Consider the following 23,349-nt stretch of genomic DNA (forward strand, 5'->3'; position numbering starts at 1 on the left):
GACACTTTAAGCTCTCTTGGATGGAGCTGCCCAAGATCCCTCTGGGTGCTGGGCCTTCAAATTGTCAACAGTTGGTGACATCTCTTGTGTTGTCATTATACCATTTCGTCTTTCATGAGTTTTGGCCTCTACCCTTCTTTAATTTTTTTAAAATAAATTTATTTATTTATGCCTGCGTTGGGTCTTCGTGGCTGCTCATGGGCTTTCTCTAGTCGTGGCGAGCAGAGACTCCTCTTTGTTGTGGTGCGTGGGCTCAGTAGTTGGGGCTCGCGAGCTCTAGAGCCCAGGCTCGGTAGTTGTGGTGCACGGTCTTAGGTGCTTCGTGGCATGTGGGATCTTCCCGGACCAGGGCTTGAACACGTGTCCCCTGCATTGGCAGGGGGATTCTTAACCACTGCGCCACCAGGGACGTCTGGCCTCTACCTTTCTTGAGAGTCACTTTATCAGTGCCCAGGACATGCGTCTGGATCCTCTTCGTGTGGCTCCCAGTTCTGCGCCTTGACTGTGGTAATGGCGTTCCTTAAACATTTGAAGAATCCATCCTTATCCAAGTGGTGTGACCGCTCTGGGTCTGTATTGATTGGTGAGGCATTATAAAGTTGGTGACACCCAAGGTTACTGCTTAATTATTGTAGGGATTGTAGAGATTATAGAGGTTGTAGGGCCTCTCCTTCCTGCAGCCATTCTGCCTGGTGAGCAATGCTCTGTAATCTTTTTTTGTAGGCGAGGAAGGGGAAACGAAGTGAAGCAAGAGGGGACTACAGTTTAAAGATGCAAGGAAGCAAGTGATATGCAGAATAGTCCACAGAACCAAATCTGTAGTAATGGTGGTGGTTTTGCCCACGCAAGATGAGGCGTCCCATGCATCGAGGAAACATCAGGCGTGCTGCCCCTGCAGAAACCTCGGCTTGGTTTCTCACGGCTCATCTCTGTCCCAAGTGCCATTGTCTTGCTTCTCTTGTATCTGAAGTGGGATAGATCCTTTTAGACTGATGTAAAAAGCAAGAGTTCACTCCCGGTAATGCTTTTTATTGAGAAAATAGCAGCTGTGTTTGTTGCCAGTTTGAAGGTCAGGGGCAGGTAGTATTTGGTACACATTGGCCAGGCGATCAGAGGCAGGGTTTGAGTCTTTGTAGAGGTGTCTGATGTAGCTGTGATTAATATCACCTCCAGGTGAGCTACTAGACATTCAGAAATGGGGAAATGAGCTGACAGGACCAACCACTTGTAAGATGCTCAAATCACAGACATTCCAAGGAAGAGGTTTTAAATTTAGCAAGGAAAGGAAACTTTCAGGAAAAAGTGGAATAACAGAAGAAAAAGGCATGAGATTGTTCCCTTGTTGCTGGGAGCCTTCAGCCTACAAACACGTGATTCCTTGCCTAAGTGTGCCTGGGGCCTGTAGGTTGTCTGCTCTGTCTGCCTACATGAGTGGCTGGAGCACTGGATTGCCTCTGCCGCCTCCTAGAAAACTAAGTCATTGAGGCCAGGGCAAGGGCAAGATTAGAAGGGCAAGTCTCTGGACGTGATGGGATTAACTCCAGATTTATCCATTTGGTCCAGACCGTACTTATCTAACTTATCTCTGCTCTGATGCCTCCTCTTTTTCCTTACCCGCCACCCCTCCACTTCCCTCCAGACTCCTTGGCCTCCTTCCTGGGTCTTGAGCATGTCAGGCACACCTCTTCCTCCTGGCCTCTGCACTGGCTATTACTCTGCCAGAAGGTTCTTCCTCCAGATATCACCAGGCTTTCTTCCTTACCTCCTTCTTTGTTCAGTTATCTCTGTGAGGCCTGCTCTGATGGCCCTATTTAACACTGCACCCTAGTGCTTCTGACCCCCCCCATCCAGTCTTGTTCTCCATAGCACCTATTACCTTCTAACAAACTATATGATTTACTTATTTATTATGCTGATCATCTGTCTTCCTTTGCTGGAATGTAACATCCATGAAGGCTCCCGATATTTGTTGAATTAATATGTCTTGGGTGCTCAACTGTGAGTATTGTTATTCTTCCCTCCAGGGCAGGGCAGAGCCCTTTAGGGAAGGCTCAGTAAAGTCACTGGTGGTTGGTCAGTGATCTGGACATATTTAGGGTGAGCACCCTTTTACGCGAAGGCATTGTTCAGCCAATCTGGTGTTCTGATGTTTTTTAACAACGCTGAACACTTTAAATAAGAGCCATTGCATTTTACAATTTTGTTTATTTATTTATCTTCCAGTTTTATTGAGGTATAATTGACATACAGCACTGTATAAGTTAAAGGTGTACAGCATCACGAATTGACTTACATATGTCATGAAATGATCATCACAATAAGTTCAGTGACTACCCATCATCTCACATAGATACAAAATAAATGCAAAAGAAAATAGTTTTTCCTTGTGATGAGAACTCTTAAGAATCACTCTCTTAACATACGGCAGTGTTCATTATGTTACTCATGTTGTATGTGACATCCCTAGCACTTCCTTGTCTTGCAGCCGGAAGTTGGTACCTTTTGGATACCTTCATGTAACGTCCCCTCTCCCCACCCCCACCTCTGGTAACCACAAATCTGATCTTTTTCTGTTTGTTTTGGAAGTATAATTGACCTACAGCACTTTGTTAGTTCCTGGTATACAACATAGTGATTCGGTATTCTTTGTACACTAAGAAATGATCACCACTAGCCATTGCATTTTAAATAAGATCCAGAACTGTGGAAGAACCTCTTTCCAGTAGGACAATCAAATTCAGCTTTCTTATCAGATATTTTCTGATAACATTGTTATTCCTCAGTATTTTGGACAAGTGGGCCTATAGCTCTTAGACACATGAAAATATGCTCAATCTCATGAATGGAATAAAAATTCAAATTAAAACTCACTTTTGGGAATTCCCTGGTGGTCCAGTGGTTAGGACTCCAGGCGCTCACTGCCGAGGGCCTGGGTTCGATCCCTGGTTGGGGAACCAAAATCCCATAAGCTGCGCAGCCCGGCTGAAAACAAAACAAAACAAAAAAACTCACTTCTCATCTACTGGATTGGCAGAAACCCAAATGTTTGATAACACATTCTATTGGTGAGACTTCGGGGCAACAGGCTCCCGTACACTGCTGGTGGGAACGTAAAGTGATTCAATCTCTATGGAGGGACTTGGGCATTATTTATCAAAATGACACAAATGCAATATCTGAAGTATATTCATAGCACGGCTCTTAATAACAAAAGGTTGGAAACAATACAAATGTCCATCAGTAGAGGACTGGCTTAATGAATGATTTACCCAAGAATATCTCAAAGGAAAGCTCTTTTTACATAGAATACTCTCTTTAGAATTTCATTACATTGTTACATGGAAAAAAGCAAGATGCAAACAAAATATACTACCACTGGGGAGGGGAATAATGTATATCTATCTGTATTTGCTTGCATGAAGAAACTAATAAAAATGGTTTATCTGTGTATGAGGGAGGGAGGTGGCCATGGTCAGCAAAACCCTAGCAGATGGAAAAAAAGGGTGGAAATAAGACTTTTCCTGCCACACTTTAAAAAAATTAATCTTTTAATTTTAAGATAATTATAGATTTACATGCAGTTATAAAAAAATAATACAGAAAGATCCCATGTATTTTTTTACCCAGTTTCTCCCAAAGGTAACATCTCTAAACTTGGCATTAACTTTTTATATGAATTTATTTTTTAGGCAAATGGATGTTTCCTATCAGAAAATTAAATTAGAAGCATGGGGATTCAAACAGCCACCCAGTTTAGTAAGTTGGAATAACATAGTGTGATGTTTCTGTATTATGAAACCATTAATGCAAGGATGTGAAAACCAAGGACAAATAAAAATCAACCTCAAAGCATTAGTTTAGGTTTTTACAGGGCCACGCTCATATTCTTCTTTTTTTAAAAATTTTAGTTATTTATATATTTTTGGCTGCATTGGGTCTTCGTTGCTGTGCGTCGGCTTTTCTTTAGTTACAGCGAGCGGGGGACAACCCTTGCCACGGTGGGTGGGCTTCTCATTGTGGTGGCTTCTCTTGTTGTGGAGCACAGGCTCTAGGCATGTGGGCTCAGTAGCTGCAGCTCGCGGGCTCTAGAGCACAGGCCCAGCTGTTGTGGTGCACAGGCCCAGCAGTTGTGGCACACAGGCCCAGCCACTCCGCGGCATGTGGGATCCTCCCGGACCAGGGCTTGAACCTGCGTCCCCTGCATTGGCAGGCGGACTCCCAACCACTGTGCCACCAGGGAAGCCCCACGCTCATATTCTTAAGTACAATCATGTTTAATTTGTTATACTTCCTTAGATTTCTTCTCTGACCAAATCCCTCAGGCTATGTTAAATCACCTTTACTTATCAAATGCTCCCAGCTGACAGCCTTTCTTTTTTTATATCTTCTTCTTTGGCTTGTGTCTCCTGCTTCCAGAATATTCTTTGGCCCTTTAGTTCTAAAGTTTTGCCAATTCTGCATCCCGGTTGCTTTTCATTAGCCTAGACTCACTTTTTTGTGAAGTACTGTTTGCTTGATGGCTTGTGATCTCTGGCCATCCCCACTGTTCCTCCTCATGACCACACATCCTGCTCAGTGACTGATGGCAGAAAACTGGATCACCAAGAATTAAGCCCCTTAAAAGGGGGGCCAAAATGGCATAGTGAACAAAGTTAAAAGAGGTTGGGGGCTTCCCTGGTGGTGCAGTGGTTGAAAATCTGCCTGCCAGTGCAGGGGACATGGGTTTGAGCCCTGGTCCAGGAAGATCCCACATGCTGCAGAGCAACTAAGCCCGTGCACCACAACTACTGAGCCTGCGCTCTAGAGCCCGTGCGCCACAACTACTGAGCTCTAGAGCCTGCAAGCCACAACTACTGAGCCCGCATGCTGCAACTACTGAAGCCCGCGTGCCTAAAGCCCGTGCTCCACAACAAGAGAAGCCACCACAATGAGAAGCCCGCGCACCGCAATGAAGAGTAGCCCCCGCTTGCCACAACTAGAGAAAGCCCGCGTGCAGCAACAAAGACTCAACACAGCCAAAAATAAAATTAATTAATTAATTTTAAAAAAAGTGGTTGGGTCTTTAACTCCAAAAATGAATCTAAAAATTATTTTATCTTTCACTTAGTTAACAATCACAAAATTTAGGTTATAATCACAACTATGTGCTATAATGAACAAAATTCATTAAAATGAACAAAATAAAATGAAAAGACAAAATTCCTATAATGAACAAAAATCTTAAAATGATCCAGGTGCTGATTTTTTAAGGGAGGGATACATACTTTTTCCAATACGGTTTTACGATTACAGGATGCAAAGTTCTTGATTTCATGGTTGCCTTTCTTTAAAAATTTAAATTATTTATTTATTTTTGGGTGCGTTGGGTCTTCGTTGCTGCGCACAGACTTTCTCTAGTTGTGGAGAGCAGAGACTACTCTTTGTTGTGGTGTGCAGGCTTCTCATTGCGGTGGCTTCTCTTGTTGTGGAGCACGGGCTCTAGGCGTGCAGGCTTCAGTAGTTGTGGCTCGTGGGCTCTAGAGCGCAGGCTTAGCACTTGTGGCCCATGGGCTTAGTTGTTCCGCTGCATGTGGGATCTTCCCAGACCAGGGCTCGAACCTGTGTCCCCTGCATTGTCAGGAAGATTCTTAACCACTGCGCCACCAGGGAAGCCCTCTATCCACTTTAAAGACACCCAAACTGGAAATGAGATGATTCAGAGTAGATGTGGTTTTTATGCCAGGAGGACATACAGTGGACTCGTACTCATGTAACAGCCTTGGCCCACATCAACATGTAGGCAAATGAATGTATGTACATTTGTATATTTGTGGTGTGTACATATCCATATAATTTTTATTATTATTATTATTTTAGTTGAAGTGTAGTTGATTTACAATGTTGTGTTAGTTTCAGGTGTATAGGAAAGTGATTCAGTTATACATATGCCTATATCTCTATTTTTCAGATTCTTTTCCATTATAGGTTATTATTATAAGATATTAAATATAGTTCCTTGTGCTATACAGTAGGTCCTTGTTATTTATCTATTTTATATATATTAGTGTGTATCTGTTCATCCCAAACTCCTAATTTATCCCTTGCCCCCCGAATCCATATAATTTTGATGGCTTCTGCTTAAACCAACTCTTTTAATTATTAACTACACTGAATTTCAGGCAATGGTGACTTTTGCTTCCCTGTTCAGCTGCAACAATGGGATTCAGGATAATAAATAATAGGATAATGAGGTCTCTGTGTACAGAGTCACATATTCTGACATGATGTTAATGACATTTCAGTCTTTACAGTGCAGTGATTATTACCTCACAGTATCTCTAAGCCACAGTATCATAAGACGAAAAGGTAGGCATGCCATTTAAAACTTTGGGCTAGAAAAGTGTCATCCTTGAAATGATAATTTATAGTTTAATATTTTTGTCAAAAAGCATTGCCCAAATTAGTTAATTCTATGAAAAACAGTAAGAACATTGAAGATCCTGAACTTTTGCAGCTTGTAGCATTGTTTGGCTTCTGAGTCAACTGTAAATATATATATAAGTTCTCCTCCGTTTAAAGTTTTCATTGTCATTTATTTACATAAAATACTTATTTTTCTCACTGACTTAAACTTGTGAATGTTTTTCTTCTGCTAGTCCTACTTTTTAAAAGGCAGTAGAGTATCGCTCAGAAGTCTTGATGCAGGGCTGACAATTTTTAAACCTAAGTGCTCAATTTCAACTTAAAAAAGAGTGGTCCACTGAACAGTCCTCTTTCCCTGACAGTAATTGCAATTCAGTCCATCAAGAACATGCATCGTGGAGTCAAAGCATGCCAAGGACAACTTACTAAGGTAATGGCTGCAGGAGGGATCACTGGTGTGAACCCGCTTGTAAGATAAACAGTTCTGTAAACTCACGTGGAAATGATATGTTATCATAAAAAGAAACAATATCACACAGCAGAGGAGAGTTCTGAACTGTGTCCATTGAAATTAGACAGCTCTAGATACATGGCTTGGCTTCCCCATTTACTATCTCTGTGACCTTGGGCAAGTTTCTTTTCTAAGACTCAGTTTCTTCATCTTTAAGATGATGATAAGTACTTTCCTTATAATATTCTGAAGACCAAATAAGATGAAGGCAAGTGTAAGTGCTGAGGAAATGTTTTTTTCCTTTTGTAATATTAGCAGCGATAGTCCAAGCAGGGATTGTTTTTTTAGAGACTCCCCTCAGAAAAAATTTCGGAATCTGACCTCTTATGCCTCCCTCTTCATTACCATTCTGGTCCAAGCCACTGTCCTCTCTTGATAAACTACTGAAATCACTTCCTAAGGCTCCCTGGTCCACACCTGCGCCTCCATAGTCTTTTTGCAACATCCTTTAAAAACATCAGTCAACTTCATATCACTTCCCTGCTCTCAGCCCTCAGTGGCTTCCCATCACGTTTAGAGTAACATTCAGAGTCCTTACCATGACCTACGGGGCTCTCCATGACACCCTCGCCCATGTGCACACAGGTCCTTGCTTACTCCCCCTCCAGCCACGCCTCCTTCCTTGCAGTTGCTCTAATATATTGCCACCTGCTGGCCTTTGACTTGGCTCTTCCCTCTGCTTGTAATTTTCCTGGCCCAAATATTCATTCAGATCTCTGTTCAAGGACCCTCCCCAGATTACCCTGTCTCGAGTGGGTGGCTCATCTGTCTCTCTCTGTCCTCTTATCCAGCTTGCCTCTTCTTCACAGCATTCATCATTCCTAGATGATTAAAAAAAATTTTTTTTAATTTATTTGTTTTTGGCTGCATTGGGTCTTTGTTGCTGTATGAGGGCTTCTCATTGTAGTGGCTTCTCTTGTTGCAGAGCACGGGCTCTAGGCGCGCGGGCTTCAGTAGTTGTGGCACGCGGGCTTAGTTACTCCGCGGCAGGTGGGATCATCCTAGACCAGGGTTCAGAACCCGTGTCCCCTGCATTGGCAGGCGGATTCTTAACCACTGTGCCACCAGGGAAGTCCCACTCCTAGACGATTTTTATTGCCCCCCACAGAATGTAATTCCACAAAGAAGGGGCTTTTTCTGTTTTACTTACCACTGCATTCACCCTGCTACAAAATTGCCTGTTACATAGAAGGCAATCAGTAACTATACGTTGAATCAATGAATCTTTGAATTTTTTTGTTAGATACTAAGCTTCTCGAAGGTAGTGAATTACCTTTTCATCTTTGTATCCTCATCACCCGACACAGTTCCCAACACATAGGAGATGCTTAACAGTATTTAAAAAATTTTTTTTTACACTGAATTTAAAATTTATTTCATTATGGATACAAACATTGGAACTTTTTTTTCACAAGTCTTTAAGGACAACTTAATCTTGTTATTCTATTCATGAAACTAATAGCTGTTTTAAGATAACAATAATTTGATTTTCTGATTAATAAAATTAATTTCCTCTAAACAATCAACTTTGATTACAAAAATCTTTAAATTATCTTAAAATGTTAAAACTACATGGAAGTAGTTTGACCTAGTGATGGCAGACCAGCTTGTTTCTCACTAAACTTCCTTTTTTAAATTTTTAAAATTAATTTTTAGGGCTTCCCTGGTGGCGCAGTGGTTGAGAGTCCGCCTGCCGATGCAGGGGACACGGGTTCGTGCCCCGGTCCGGGAAGATCCCACGTGTCGCGGAGCGGCTGGGCCCGTGAGCCATGACAGCTGAGCTTGTGCGTCTGGAGCCCGTGCTCCGCAATGGGAGAGGCCACAACAGTGAGGGGCCCGTGTACCGCAAAAAAAAAAAAAATTAATTTTTATTGGAGTATAGCTGTTTTACAATGTTGTTTAACAGTATTTTAAAAATGTTGTATGAGTGAACAAAGAGGGAACTTGGGTTGAAAGAGGGCAATTGCATGTGAATAGAGTGAGAAAAGAGCAAGTTGTTTGCATTTATGACTAGGATATTCTTTTTAAATTTAAAACTAGTTGAATATAGTATTGTAGATCAACCACACCTCAAAAAAAATAGTTGATATAGCTATAGGGTACCTCCCACTCTAGAATAATCACTGAGTGAAGCTGCCAAAAAGTTAGCCCTAATAATATAAGTAATAAAATGGAATGACTTTTTTATTTTTGGCCACATGGCTTGTGGGATCTTGGTTCCCCAGCCAGGGATTGAACCCTGGCCACAGCAGTGAAAGCACCTAGTCTTAACCACTGGACAACCAGGGAATGCCCTGGAATGACTTTTTATTATCATAGTTATTTATTTTAAATAATATATTTAAATATGAAGACAAAGGAAGTAATGGTCTCCTTATACGGGTGCATTAAGTGTTTTTTGGTTCTAGGTCCTGACTAATCTTCCAAGCAATGGGCCTAGGATTTTAGGACAGTCTAATAAACCTGTTTGGGCATGCAGATAATTTTGCATACTGCCAGCATCTCAGTCCCCCCAGTAAACCATGACCCCAGGCTTTAGAGTAATGGAATCCCATGTATCCCATGATTTAAAGAACGGTATTCGACCAAGCTTATATTATCATGCATGTTTTTTTTAATTAAATTTATTTTTTTATACAGCAGGTTCTTATTAGTTATCCATTTTATACACATCAGTGTGTACATGTCAATCCCAATCTCCCAACTCATCACCCCCCCCACCACCGCTTTCCCCCCTTGGTGTCCATACGTTTGTTCTCTGCATGTGTCTCTATTTCTGCCCTGCAAACCGGTACATCTGTACCATTTTTCTAGGTTCCTCATATATGCGTTAATATACGATTTTTGTTTTTCTCTTTCTGACTTACTTCACTCATAGTATGACAGTCTCTAGGTCCATCCACATCTCTACAAATGACCCAATTTCGTTCCTTTTTATGGCTGAGTAATATTCCATTGTATATATGTGCCACATCTTCTTTATCCATTCGTCTGTCGATGGGCATTTAGGTTGCTTCCATGACCTGGCTATTGTAAATAGTGCTGCAATGAACATTGGGGTGGATGTGTCTTTTTGAATTATGGTTTTCTCTGGGTATATGCCCAGTAGTGGGATTGCTGGGTCATATAGTAATTCTATTTTTCGTTTTTTAAGGAACCTCCATACTCTTCTCCATAGTGGCCATATCAATATACATTCCCACCAACAGTGCAAGAGGGTTCCCTTTTATCCACACTCTCTCCAGTATTTGTTGTTTGTAGATTTTCTGATGATGCCCATTCTAACTGGTGTGAGGTGATACCTCATTGTAGTTTTGATTTGCATTTCTCTAATACTTAGTGATGTTGAGCAGCTTTTCATGTGCTTCTTGGCCATTTATATGTCTTCTTTGGAGAGATGTCTATTTAGGTCTTCTGCCCATTTTTGCATTGGGTTGTTTCTTTCTTTAATACTGAGCTGCATGAGCTGTTTATATGTTTTGGAGATTAATTCTTTGTCAGTTGATTCGTTTGCAAATACTTTCTCCCATTCTGAGGGTTGTCTTTTCATCTTGTTTGTAACTTCCTTTGCTTTGCAAAAGCATTTAAGTTTCATTAGGTCCCATTTGTTTATTTTTGCTTTTATTTCCATTACTCTAGGAGGTGGATCAAAAAAGATCTTACTGCAATTTATGTCAAAGAGTGTTCTTCCTATGCTTTCCTCTAAGAGTTTTATAGTGTCCGGTCTTACATTTAGGTCTCTAATCCATTTTCAGTTTATATTTGTGTATGGTGTTAGGGAGTGTTCTAATTTCACTCTTTTACATGTAGCTGTCCAGTTTTCCAGGCACCACTTATTGAAGAGGCTGTCTTTTCTCCATTGTATATTCTTGCCTCCTTTGTCATAGATTAGTTGACCATAGGTGCGTGGGTTTATCTCTGGGCTTTCTATCCTGTTCCGTTGATCTATATTTCTGTTTTTGTACCAGTACCATATTGTCTTGATTACTGTAGCTTTGTAGTATAGTCTGAAGTCAGGGAGTCTGATTCCTCCAGCTCCATTTTTTTACTTCAAGACTGCTTTGGTGGGACTTCCCTGGTGATGCAGTGGTTAAGAATCCACCTGCCAATGTAGGGGACACGGCTTCAAGCCCTGGTCCGGGAAGATCCCACATGCCACAGAGCAACTAAGCCACAACTTGTGGCTTAGTTGTGTGCCACAACTATTGAGCCTATGCTCTAGAGCCCACGAGCCACAACTATTGAGCCTACGTGCCACAACTATTGCAGCCCACGGGCCTAGAGCCCGTGCTCCGGAACAAGAGAAGCCACTGCAATGAGAAGCCTGCACACTGCAACAAAGAGTAGTCTCCACTCACTGGAACTAGAGAAAGCCCGTGCACAGCAACGAAGACCCAATGCAGCCAATAAATAAATAAATAAACAAACAAACAAATAAATAAATAAATTTTTTTTTAAAAAGTGCTTTGGGGGGCTTCCCTGGTGGCGCAGTGGTTGAGAGTCCGCCTGCTGATGCAGGGGACGCGGGTTCGTGTCCCGGTCCAGGAAGATCCCACATGCCGCGGAGCGGCTGGGCCCGTGAGCTATGGCCGCTGAGCCTGTGCGTCCGGAGCCTGTGCTCCGCAACGGGAAAGGCCACAACAGTGAGAGGCCCACGTACCGCCAAAAAAAAAAAAAAAAAAAAAAAAAGTGCTTTGGCTATTCGGGGTCTTTTGTGTCTCCATACAAATTTTAAGATTTTTTGTTCTAGTTCTGTAAAAAATGCCATTGGTAATTTGACAGGGATTGCATTGAATCTGTAGATTGCTTTGGGTAGTATAGTCATTTTCACAATATTGATTCTTTCAATTGAAGAACATGGTATATCTCTCCATCTGTTCGTGTCCTCTTTAATTTCTTTCATCAGTGTCTCATAGTTTTCTGAGTACAGGTCTTTTACCTCCTTAGGTAGGGTTATTCCTAGGTATTTTATTCTTTTTGTTGCAATGGTGAATGGGATTGTTTCCTTAATTTTTCTTTCTGATCTTTCGTTGTTAATGTATAGGAATGCCAGAGATTTCTGTGCATTAATTTTGTATCCTGCAACTTTGCCAAATTCATTGATTAGCTCTAGTTGTTTTCTGGTGGCATTTTTAGGATTCTCTATGTATTATAGTATCATGTCATCTGCAAACAGTGACAGTTTTACTTCTTTTTTTCCAATTTGTATTCCTTTTATTTCTTTTTCTTCTCTGATTGCCATGGACTAGGACTTCCAAAACTATGTTGAATAACAGTGGTGAGAGTGGACATCCTTGTCTCCTTCCTGCTCTTAGAGGAAATGCTTTCAGGTTTTCACCACTGAGAATGATGTTTGCTGTGGGTTTGTCGTATATGGCCTTTATTATGTTGAGGTAGGTTCCCTCTATGCCCACTTTCTGGAGAGTTTTTATTATAAATGGATGTTGAATTTTGTCAAAAGCTTTTTCTGCATGTGTTGAGATGATCATATGGTTTTTATTCTTCAATTTGTTAATATGGTGTATCATATTGATTGATTTGCATATATTGAAGAATCCTTGCATCCCTTGGATAAATCCCACTTGATCATGGTGCATGACCCTTTTAATGTGTTGTTGGATTCTGTTTGCTAGTATTTTGTTGAGGATTTCTGCATCTATATTCATCAGTGATATTAGTCTGTAATTTTCTTTTTTTGTAGTATCTTTGTCTGGTTTTGGTATCAGGGTGATGGTGGCCTCACAGAATGAGTTTGGGAGTATTCCTTCCTCTGCAATTTTTTGGAAGAGTTTGAGAAGGTTGGGTGTTAGCTCTTCCCTAAATGTTTCATAGAATTCACCTGTGAAGACATCTTGTCCTGGACTTTTGTTTGTTGGAAGATTTTTAATCACAGTTTCAACTTCATTACTTGTGCTTCATCTTTTCATATTTTCTAATTCTTCCTGGTTCAGTCTTGGAAGTTTATACCTTTCTAAGAATTTGTCATTTCTTCCGGGTTGTCCATTTTATTGGCATAGAGTTGCTTGTAGCAGTCTCCTAGGATGCTTTGTATTTTTGCAATGTCCATTGTAACTTCTTCTTTTTCATTTCTAGTTTTATTGATTTGAGTCCTCTCCCTCTTTTTCTGATGAGTCTGGCTAATAGTTTATCAGTTGTTTAACTTCTCAAAGAACCAGCTTTTAGTTTTATTGATGTTTGCTATTGCTTTCTTTGTTTCTATTTCATTTATTTCTGTTCTGATCTTTATGATTTCTTTCCTTCTGCTAACTTTGGGTTTTGTTTGTTCTTCTTTCTCTAGTTCCTTTAGGTGTAAGTTTTGAGATATTTTGATTTTGAGATTTCAAAATTTGAGATTTTTCTTGTTTCTTGAGGTAGGCTTGTATTGCTATAAACTTCCCTCTTAGAACTGCTTTTGCTGCATCCTGTAGGTTTTGGATTGCCATGTTTTCATTGTCATTTGTCTCTAGGTATTTTTTGATTTCCTCAGTGACCTCTTGGTTATTTAGTAACGTATTGTTTAGCCTCCATGTGTTTGTGTTTTTTTACATTTTCTCCCATGTAGTTGATTTCTAATCTCATAGCGTCGTGGTCGGAAAAGATGCTTGATTTCAATATCCTTAAATTTACTGAGGCTTGATTTGTGACCCAAGATGTGATCTATCCTGGAGAATGTTCCCTGTGCACTTGAGAAGAAAGTGTAATCTGCTGTTTTTGGATGGAATGTCCTATAAATATCAATGAAATCTATCTGGCCTATTTTGTCATTTAAAGCTTGTGTTTCCTTATTAATTTTCTGTCTGGATGATCTGTCCATTGGTGTAAGGGAGGTGTTAAAGTCCCCCACTATTATTGTGTTACTGTTGATTTGCTCTTTTAGAGCTGTTAGCAGTTGCCTTATGTATTGAGGTGCTCCTATGTGTTGGGTGCATATATATTTATAATTGTTATGTCTTCTTCTTGGATTGATCCCTTGATCATCCAAGGTAGTGTCCTTCCTTGTCTCTTGTAACATTCTTTATTTTGAAGTCTGTTTTATCTGATGTGAGTATTGCTACTCCAGCTTCCTTTTGATTTCCATTTGCATGGAATATCTTTTTCCATCCCCTCACTTTCAGACTGTATGTGTCCCGAGGTCTGAAGTGGGTCTCTTGTAGACAGCATATATATGGGTCTTGTTTTCGTATCCATTCGGCAAGCCTGTGTCTTTTTGTTGGAGCATTTATTCCAGTCACATTTAAGGTAATTATTGATATGTATGTTCCTATTACCATTTTCTTAACTGTTATGGGTTTGTTTTTGTAGGTCCTTTTCTTCTCTTGTGTTTCCCACTTAGAGAAGTTCCTTTAGCATTTGTTGTAGAGCTGGTTTGGTGGTGCTGAATTCTCTTAGCTTTTGCTTGTCTGTAAAGCTTTTGATTTCTCCATCAAATCTGAATGAGATACTTGCTGGGTAGAGTAATCTTGGTTGTAGGTTCTTCCCTTTCATCACTTTAAATATATCATGCCACTCCCTTCTGGCCTGTAGAGTTTCTGCTGAGAAATCAGCTGTTATCCTTATGGGAATTCCCTTATATGTTATTTGCCGTTTTTCCCTCGTTGCTTCCAATAATTTTTCTTTGTCTTTAATTGTTGCCAATTTGATTACTATGTGTCTCAGCGTGTTTCTCCTTGGGTTTATCCTGTATGGGACTCTCTGTGCTTCCTGGACTTGGGTGGCTATTTCCTTTCCCATGTTAGGGAAGTTTTCGACTATAATCTCTTCAAATATTTTCTCGGGTCCTTTCTCTCTCTCTTCTCCTGGGACCCCCTATAATTTGAATGTTGTTGTGTTTAATGTTGTCCCAGAGGTCTCTTAGGCTGTCTCATTCCTTTTCATTCTTTTTTCTTTATTCTGTTCTGCAGCAGTGAATTCCACCATTCTGTTTTCCAGGTCACTTATCCGTTCTTTTGCCTCAGTTATTCTGCTATTGACTCCTTCTAGTGTATTTTTCATTTCAGTTATTGTATTGTTCATCTGTTTGTTCTTTAATTCTTCTAGGTCTTTGTTAAACATTTCTTGCTTCTTCTCGATCTTGCCTCCATTCTTTTTCTGAGGTCCTTATCATCTTCACTATCATTTTTCTGAATTCTATTTCTGGAAGGTTTCCTATCTCCACTTCATTCAGTTGTTTTTCTGGGATTTTATCTTGTTCCTTCATCTGGTACATAGCCCTCTGACTTTTTATTCTGTCTTTCTGTGAATGTGGTTTTCCTTCCACAGGCTGCAGGATTGTAGTTCTTCTTGCTTCTGCTGTCTGCCCTCTGGTGGATGAGGCCACCTAAGTGGCTTGTGCAAGCTTCCTGATGGGAGGGACTGGTGGTGGGCAGAGCTGGGTGTTGCTCTGGTGGCCAGAGCTCAGTAGAACTTTAATCTGCTTGTCTGCTGATGGGTGGGGCTGGGTTCCCTCCCTGTTGGTTGTTTGGCCTGAGGCAACCCAGCACTGGAGCCTACCAGGCTGTTGGTGGAGCTAATGGTGGACTCTGGGAGGGCTCACGCCTAGGAGTACTTCCCAGAACTTCTGCTGCCAGTGTCCTTGTCCTCATGGTGAGACACAGCCACCCCCCGCCTCTGCAGGATACCCTCCAACACTAGCAGGTAGGTCTGGTTCAGTCTCCTATGGGGTCACTGCTCCTTCCCCTGGATCCCGATGCGCACACTACTTTGTGTGTGCCCTCGAAGAGTGTAGTCTCTGTTTCCCCCAGTCCTGTTGAAGTCCTGCAATCAAATCCCGCTGGCCTTCAAAGTCTGATTCTCTGGGAATTCCTCCTCCCGTTGCCAGACCCCCAGGCTGGGAAGCCTGACGTGGGGCTCAGAACCTTCACTCTAGTGGGTGGACTTCTGTGGTGTAAGTGTTCTCCAGTCTGTGAGTCACCCACCCACCAGTTATGGCATTTGATTTTACTGTGATTGTGCCCCTCCTACCATCTCATTGTGGCTTCTCCTTTGTCTTTGGATGTGGGGTATCTTTTCTGGTGAGTTCCAGTGTCTTCCTGTTGATGATTGCTCAGCAGTTAGTAGTGATTCCGGTACTCTCGCAAGAGGGAGTGAGCACACGTCCTTCTACTCCACCATCTTGAACCAATGCACGTCTTATTTGTATTGTTTTTATCCCTTTGAGCACCAAGTGATTATGAAGTGGCTTAACATCATAAATTACTTTGGAGAAAGGTGTTAGATAAACAGTTTGGAATTTTCCGTGATGAACAAAACTTGTAGAAATCGAAACACAGTAAATATTTCCACAGTAAACTGATTTCCTAGGCACAAGTGTGTACACATAACAGCCTCAACAGGTTCTAAGCCACATGCAAATGAACAATGAGTTCTTATCCCCCTGTACAGTTTCCAGGAAGTGCCTCATTTACTAGGAGGCAAGTGAGGAGGTGGATGGATCTGGGCCAGGTCTTTAAGCCATGTGATACAGAATGATGTTGTGGGAGTTGGGTAAGGGGACTACTTCTGCCAAATCGGGAGGCAACTGCTTTGGCATGGCACTCATTCTCCATTTTCCTGAATCAGGTGCCCAAGTACAGCTGTGCCAACCAAATGCTACTACCTCTGCCTTTGCACAATATGATCATTTACTGTGAACTTAAAAAACATAAAAGAAAAAGAGGCTACCAACAGGTTCCCTTGGTACCCCCTTGGTGTTATGTTCATCTAGATTCCAGTGTCAGGTGGAAGGTGTGATACAGTATTTACTTATGATGTAAAGTAATAGCTTGGAGACCAAAAGAAAGACTGAAAAGAACATTTTAAGGTAAGAGAGGCTTTCATATATATATATATATATATATATATATATATATATATATATATATATATGAAAAAATGTATAGTATATTAATTTTAAAGAAATGCACTTGTTAACATTTAAGAATCTCCCTCCATGTGACTTCAAGCTACCAGGACAGAGGCACTCCCCCACCCTGCCTCCCAACACACACACACACACACACACACACACACACACACATGCACACACACCCTTAATATTCTCCTCAGCTCTTCTGCTGAAGAATTTAACCTTCATGACAATTTTACCCCAAAAAGTGGGTTCACCTCTTGGTAGGTGTCAAGCCAGAAGACACAGCCAAGCCAAACAATGGAAGAAAGGAGGATATATTACTGCAGCAAGTAAGTAGAACACCAGGGACCTTTCCCAAAGCAGAGTCTCCCCAAACAGCAACATTGGGGAAGCTTTAAGCTAGGTTACCTGCATACTCATGAAGGGGCTTGAACAGAGGAGAATTCAGCATAGAATCGGGGCAAAGGTCGACAATGTCCAAGCTTTAGTCAGTTGATGTCACGAGGATCAGAAAAGGTCAACATTCTCATCCCTTAGGTTCCAGTCCATCTGGTGAATGAGCCCTCCAGAGGGGTTTAAATTCTGTGAAACAGTTCCAGAAAGTGCTTCAGGCTAATCTTTACCATTGAAACAGAACTGGGAGTCTTTACAACTGACTTATTATCTTTGCTATTGTTACTCACTTTGCCTGGTAACAGTTGTTTGTTCCTTTGTTCCCTTAAGTTCATTACTGCTGAGACCTGTTCAAGGGCAAGCATTGCAGCCAGGCTTAGATCATAAAATGGTTTAGGGCTAAATGGCTTCTCTAATGTCAAAAAGCTATATCTGGTTCTTTTCCTCCAGGGCCCCCCTACCCTGTCTGCTTACAATGACAGGCTGTTTTGGGAACTTTCTCTTCCCCAGAACTGCCTGATCACACCACATCAATGATCGGAGCACCTCCAGTCTTGTTTTTGGTAGCATTTCCCCCATGTCTGCTCACTGATCAAGGTCCACAGTTTATCATGGTTGACAGTGGGGCAGAAGCTCCGATTCCTCTTTTAAGTGGTGATGCCTCATTCCAACTTTCACAAAGTAACCTGGGTGATATTTGTCAAAGCTGATCCTGTGGTGATGGATGCCATCCGCGTTACCCAGGCCTCTGGGTGCTTCCGACGTTTGATGATGCAGCCATGGCATGACTGCATGGCACATGGCCCCTGAGTTTCTGGGTCTTCCTTAGTCAGCATGGCATGTCAGTGGCTGAGATGAAAGAGGGAGCCTTCCGTTTGTATTAACGATAGTAGGTAACCACTACTATCCTTAAAAGTTCTTAGAAGTGGCCACAGTTTCATTTTCTGCTTGGAAAGTTTTTTCTTTTCTTTTTTTTTTTTTTTTTTTGGCCGCAGCAAGCTGCATGGCTTGCAGGATCTTAGTTCCCTGACCAGGGACTGAACCCATGCCCTCAGCAGTGAAAGCACAGAGTCCTAACCACCAGACCAGGAATTCCCTGGAAAGTTTTCTTGAAATACTCTTTTTCTTTTTAAATTTTATACAAAATTTTATTGATGTATAGTTGATTTACAAAGTGTTAATTTCAGCTGTACAGCAAAGTGATTCAGTTATATACATATATATATATATATATTCTCTTTCATATTCTTTTCCAGTATGGTTTATCACAGGATATTGAATATAGTTCCCTGTGCTATATGGTAGGACTTCGTTGTTTATCTCTTGAATTTTTAAAAATTAATTAATTAATTTTATTTATTTATTTTTGGCTGTGTTGGGTCTTCTTTGCTGCACGCGGGCTTTCTCTAGTTGTGGTGAGTGGGGGCTACTCTTCGTTGCAGTGCGCGGGCTTCTCATTGCGGTGGCTTCTCTTGTTGCAGAGCATGGGCTCTAGGCACGCGGGCTTCTGTAGTTGTGGCTCACGGGGCTCTTAGAGCGCAGGCTCAGTAGTTGTGGCGCATGGGCTTCGTTGCTCCGTGGCATGTGGGATCTTCCTGGACCAGGGCTCGAACCCGTGTCCCCTGCATCTGCAGGAGGATTCTTAACCACTGTGCCACCAGGGAAGCCCCCCTCTTGAAATATTCTTAAGCAAAATTTCACCAAATGGGGGACTTCCCTGGTGTCCAGTGGTAAAGACTCCATGCTCCCAATGCAGGGGGCCTGGGTTCAATCACTGGTGAGGGAATTGGATCCTGCATGCTGCAACTGAGACCCGGTGCAGCCAAATAAATAAATAAATAAATAAAAATCACCAAATGTAGTTTAGGTACCACTTTGTCACTTAATGGAAATAAATCACACACTGACCACTCTTACCTGATAAATAGGGAAATTTGTGACTCAGATTGTACTAACACATGGTAGGTGTCCCATAAATATTTTGTTGATGAGTGGATAAAGTTTATGGTTATTTTTGCAGCCAAATAAAAATTTTTTAAAAGATGATTTCATTTAATCAAATAACTGGTTATGAATGCGGTGCATTCATATTTTCCCCTATGTTTGTAGTATTGTTTCCTATGTTGTAGTGCCAAGTGTAGGAATGTAGGCCCATTGGTACTCATGCATTGATGGTGGGTGTTATAGACTGAGTAATCCTGAAAGAAAATCAGACCATGGTGGTGAATAATTGTCAAAGGTGGGTTTTTTTTTTTAATTAATTTAATTTATTTATTTATTTTTGGCTGCGTTGGTTCTTTGTTGTTGCGCGCAGGCTTTCCCTAATTGCGATGAGTGGGGGCTACTCTTCCTTGTGGTGGGTGGGCTTCTCATTGCGGTGGCCTCTCTTGTTGCGGAGCACAGGCTCTAGGCATGTGGGCTTCAGTAGCTGTGGCTCGCGGGCTCTAGAGCGCAGGCTCAGTAGTTGTGGCGCACAGGCCCAGTTGCTCCACGGCATGTGGGATCTTTCTGGACCAGGGCTCAAACCCATGTCCCCTGCATTGGCAGGCGGATTCTTAACCACTGTGCCACCAGGGAAGCCCAAAAGTGTTTTCTTCTTATTTTTTTTTTAATTAAAAAAATTTTTTTATTGAAATATAGTTGATTTACAATGTAGTATTAGTTTCCAGTTTATTCTTTTTTTTCTTTTAGCATCTTCATTGGAGTATAATTGCTTTACAATGGTGTGTTAGTTTCTGCTTTATAACAAAGTGAATCAGATGTACATATACATACATCCCCATATCTCCTCCCTCTTGCGTCTCCCTCCCACCCTCCCTACCCCACCCCTCTAGGTGGTCGCAAAGCACCGAGCTGATCTCCCTGTGCTATGCGGCTGCTTCCCACTAGCTATCTATTTTACATTTGGTAGTGTATATATGTCCGTGCCGCTCTCTCACTTTGTCCCAGCTTACCCTTCCACCTCCCCGTGTCCTCAAGTCCATTCTCTATGTCTACATCTTTATTCCTGTCCTGCCCCTAGGTTCTTCAGAACCATTTTTCAAAGGTGTTTTATTATTAAATGATGGCATCTGAGAAGCTATGAGGTCTTAACCTACTTTACACCTTCCTGGTATACAACTAAGGCATCATGAGCCAACTGTGTGCATTTTTTCCCAACTCCTTGTTCAGTGACCAGCATTTTGGTAGCTTGAATTTTGACATATTAGGAATATTTATAGCATGGAAATTGGCCTGTGTTACAAATCAGGTTCCCTCTAGAGCTGTTTGTTAAGCATTTACCAGCACATCTGTGCTCGCTCTCCTCCCCCAGTCATTCTTCTAATTGCTTCGTTCCTTGCCTGCTGTTAGAGCACAGAGGAGGCAGGAAAGCAGAGTCAGACACATGGATGGAATGTAGATTCCCTCCATTTGATAGCACTGGGACCTGGAACAAGTTATATAACATCTCCAATACCCAGTTTCCTCCTTAATAAAGTGGGGTTGGTAATAGGCCCACCTCAGGGTTGAGAGGGTGAAATGAAATGACGTAGGGTGAGCACCTAGCAGTGCCTGGTACATGGTAAGTGTTCAAAAAGTAGTGTCTACTGCCAGTACTGATAGTCATTCATTCAACAAATGCATATGGAAAGGCTGTTTGCAAAGCACTTTTGATTCTGCCTGTATGGGTTTTTTTGTGTGTTTGTTTTTGTTTTTGACCTCGCTGTGTGGCTTGTGGGTTCTTTGTTTTGTTCCCTGACCAGGGATCTAATCCAGGCTCATGGCAGTGAAAGCATGGAGTCCTAACCACTGGACTGCGAGGGAATTCCCAGATTCTGCCTGTATGTTTTTTTTTTGTTGTTGTTGTTGTTTGTTTTTTTTTTTTGCGGTACGCGGGCCTCTCACTGTTGTGGCCTCTCCCATTGTGGAGCACAGGCTCTGGACATGCAGGCTCAGCGGCCATGGCTCACGGGCCCAGCTGCCCCGCGGCATGTGGGATCTTCCCGGACTGGGGCACGAACCCGTGTCCCCTGCATCAGCAGGCGGACTCTCAACCACTCTCAACCAGGGAAGCCCTGCCTGTATGGTTTTAAATGTACAGATAAGCAAGAATAAAATATCACTCTGAAATTCTGAGCTTTCGAATCACATGTTCGATGCCATGTGGACTGCATACCTGGGCCCTTGAAATATGTCCTGGTTTGCTCTCCCTGGACAGATCATTCCCAAGTATGGTCATCTTCTCATCTCCTGTTAGAGCACCTTTGTCCCCCCACCTACCTACCCCGCTGAATATCCTCCTCACTTCTCCACAACCAACAATCTTCCTGGCACATGGCAGATTCCTCTCAGACCTGTGCCAACAAGTACTCTTGCATGAGTCATCGGTAGCTGCTTTTTTATACCCTGAGGTCAAGAATAGAAGGCTTCCTTTCCCTGTGAGAATTTTCTGGCAAAAGTGCTGCCCAAGGGCACACATGAGCTGTTTCCACCAGCTGTTTCCATCACTGGTTCCCGTCCCCTCCTCGCCCATTCAGGACGATGTGCTCAGAAGGGCATCCCAAACGTTGGGCAGCCTTCACCTCAACATCCCTTTAGTGAGAAAAAAGATTATTTGTAGGAAAAATGGTAATGTTAAATTCTAAACCCTTCAGATTCTTACAGGTACAAGTGACACTGAGATTGAAGTAATTGGGACTAGAGGAATTTGTGGGAAGGGGGAACATTAACCTCTTCATACTCTTCAAATATTAAGTGTTCACAAAGCTTAAAGACTCCTGCTTCCTGCACACACAGGCTTCCTGTGGAATTTTTCAAACACTTTGAAGTGCATCTTTTCAACTTGATCCATTTTTCAGTACTTAAATTTCAGAGCTGTTTTAAAACGTGGAAACACTCAAGACAAGTACCAGTTGTTTCATGTTGGGAGCGCCTTTGCCATCAGTTTGAAACTGTGCTTTATGCAAGCAGCTTGAGAGTATAAAAACGTAAACCTTGGCATTAATGAATAGAAGCCAGCACGTGTCAAATGCTACATTCCAGCTCATTGAATTAATTAATTGATAGACTGCATATGAAATATGTCTCATAGAAGCTATTTTTTTGTTAAAATAATTTATCACCATGAGTAATACCCATGATACCCTATTTCCATAAAGTACTGACAGGCATCAATAATATTTATTGCTCAGCCTTCTATCATATTTTCAGCAGTGTAAATTCTTATGCATAAATCATATTGTTAAAAATTAAAGTGATGTGTTTATGTATATTTAATATTCAAATAGTAGACTTTTCAAATGTGATTTTAGACCAGGTTTCCCTCCCCCCCCCCCAAAATAGTCTCACTCAATTCCTCATCAAGAATGAACACACACATCAGATTTTTCAGGTGGGATCATCTGAAAAACACCACCACCATTCACTTTAAATATTTCCTCACATAGTGTTGTCAATTATACTTCAAAACAAACAAACATACAAACAAACTCATAGGAAAAGAGACCAGACTTGTGGTTCTCAGAGGCCAGGGGTGAGGAAGAGGGGGATTGGATGATGGTGGTCAAATAGCACAAACTTCCAGTTAGAATATAAATAAGTACTAGGGAGGTAATGTACAACATGGGTAATATAATTAACACTGCTGTATGTTATATATGAAAGTTGTTAAGAAAGTAAATCCTAAGAGTTCTCATTATAACAAAAAAAGTTCTCAAAAAAATTTGTATCTATATGAGATGATGGATGTTCACAAAACGTACTGTGGTGATCATTTCATGATGTCTGTAAGTCAAATCATTATGCTGTACACCTTAAACTTATACAGTGCTGTTTGTTAATTATATATCAGTAAAACTGGGGAAAAAAGAAAAAATAGTTTTTAATTTTTCAGAGCCCAAATTGAAAATACTTTAGAACAAAATCAGGTCAAATCTTTGGAATTCAAAGTGGCTGAACACCCAGAAGGGACACAATATAATACCTGCCAATTACATGCCTGCCCAGAGGGCTGAACTGAATTCCTTTTTATTAATTTGGACATGTCTTCTCTTTCTCAGTGATACAGGAACAACACCTCCAGAGAGTGGTATTTTTGGATTTATGATAAACTTCTCTGCATTTCTTGGTAAGTGCGCAATAATTATTATAAATAAATTAAAAATTACCAATCTCACGTGAAGTAAAATGTTACAGTTTATGTATTTTTATTTATTGA

At 41.4% G+C, this 23,349-nt stretch overlaps 1 protein-coding gene and 1 pseudogene across 2 annotated transcripts in view; one reads left to right on the forward strand and one right to left on the reverse strand.

Moving 5' to 3' along the window:
* The window catches only part of DRAM1 (DNA damage regulated autophagy modulator 1), a gene marked incomplete at its 5' end in the record, with an annotated part of 42,662 nt that overhangs the window by 713 nt on the left and 18,600 nt on the right, over positions 1 to 23,349 (forward strand). The window contains one exon of the mRNA XM_079728722.1: positions 23,192 to 23,259. Within this exon, the coding sequence (XP_079584848.1) occupies positions 23,192 to 23,259 (68 nt within the window). The remainder of the gene's footprint in view (positions 1 to 23,191; positions 23,260 to 23,349) is intronic.
* LOC307070140 (large ribosomal subunit protein uL15-like) lies at positions 444 to 20,334 on the reverse strand (annotated as a pseudogene). The gene is made up of 4 exons: positions 20,252 to 20,334; positions 17,628 to 17,977; positions 16,928 to 16,979; positions 444 to 571 (listed from the first exon to the last, which is right to left on the reverse strand). The product of its transcript is annotated as a large ribosomal subunit protein uL15-like (transcript).

The sequence above is a fragment of the Hyperoodon ampullatus genome (genome assembly GCF_949752795.1).
Source record: "Hyperoodon ampullatus genome assembly, contig: scaffold_598, whole genome shotgun sequence".
NCBI lineage: Eukaryota > Metazoa > Chordata > Mammalia > Artiodactyla > Ziphiidae > Hyperoodon > Hyperoodon ampullatus.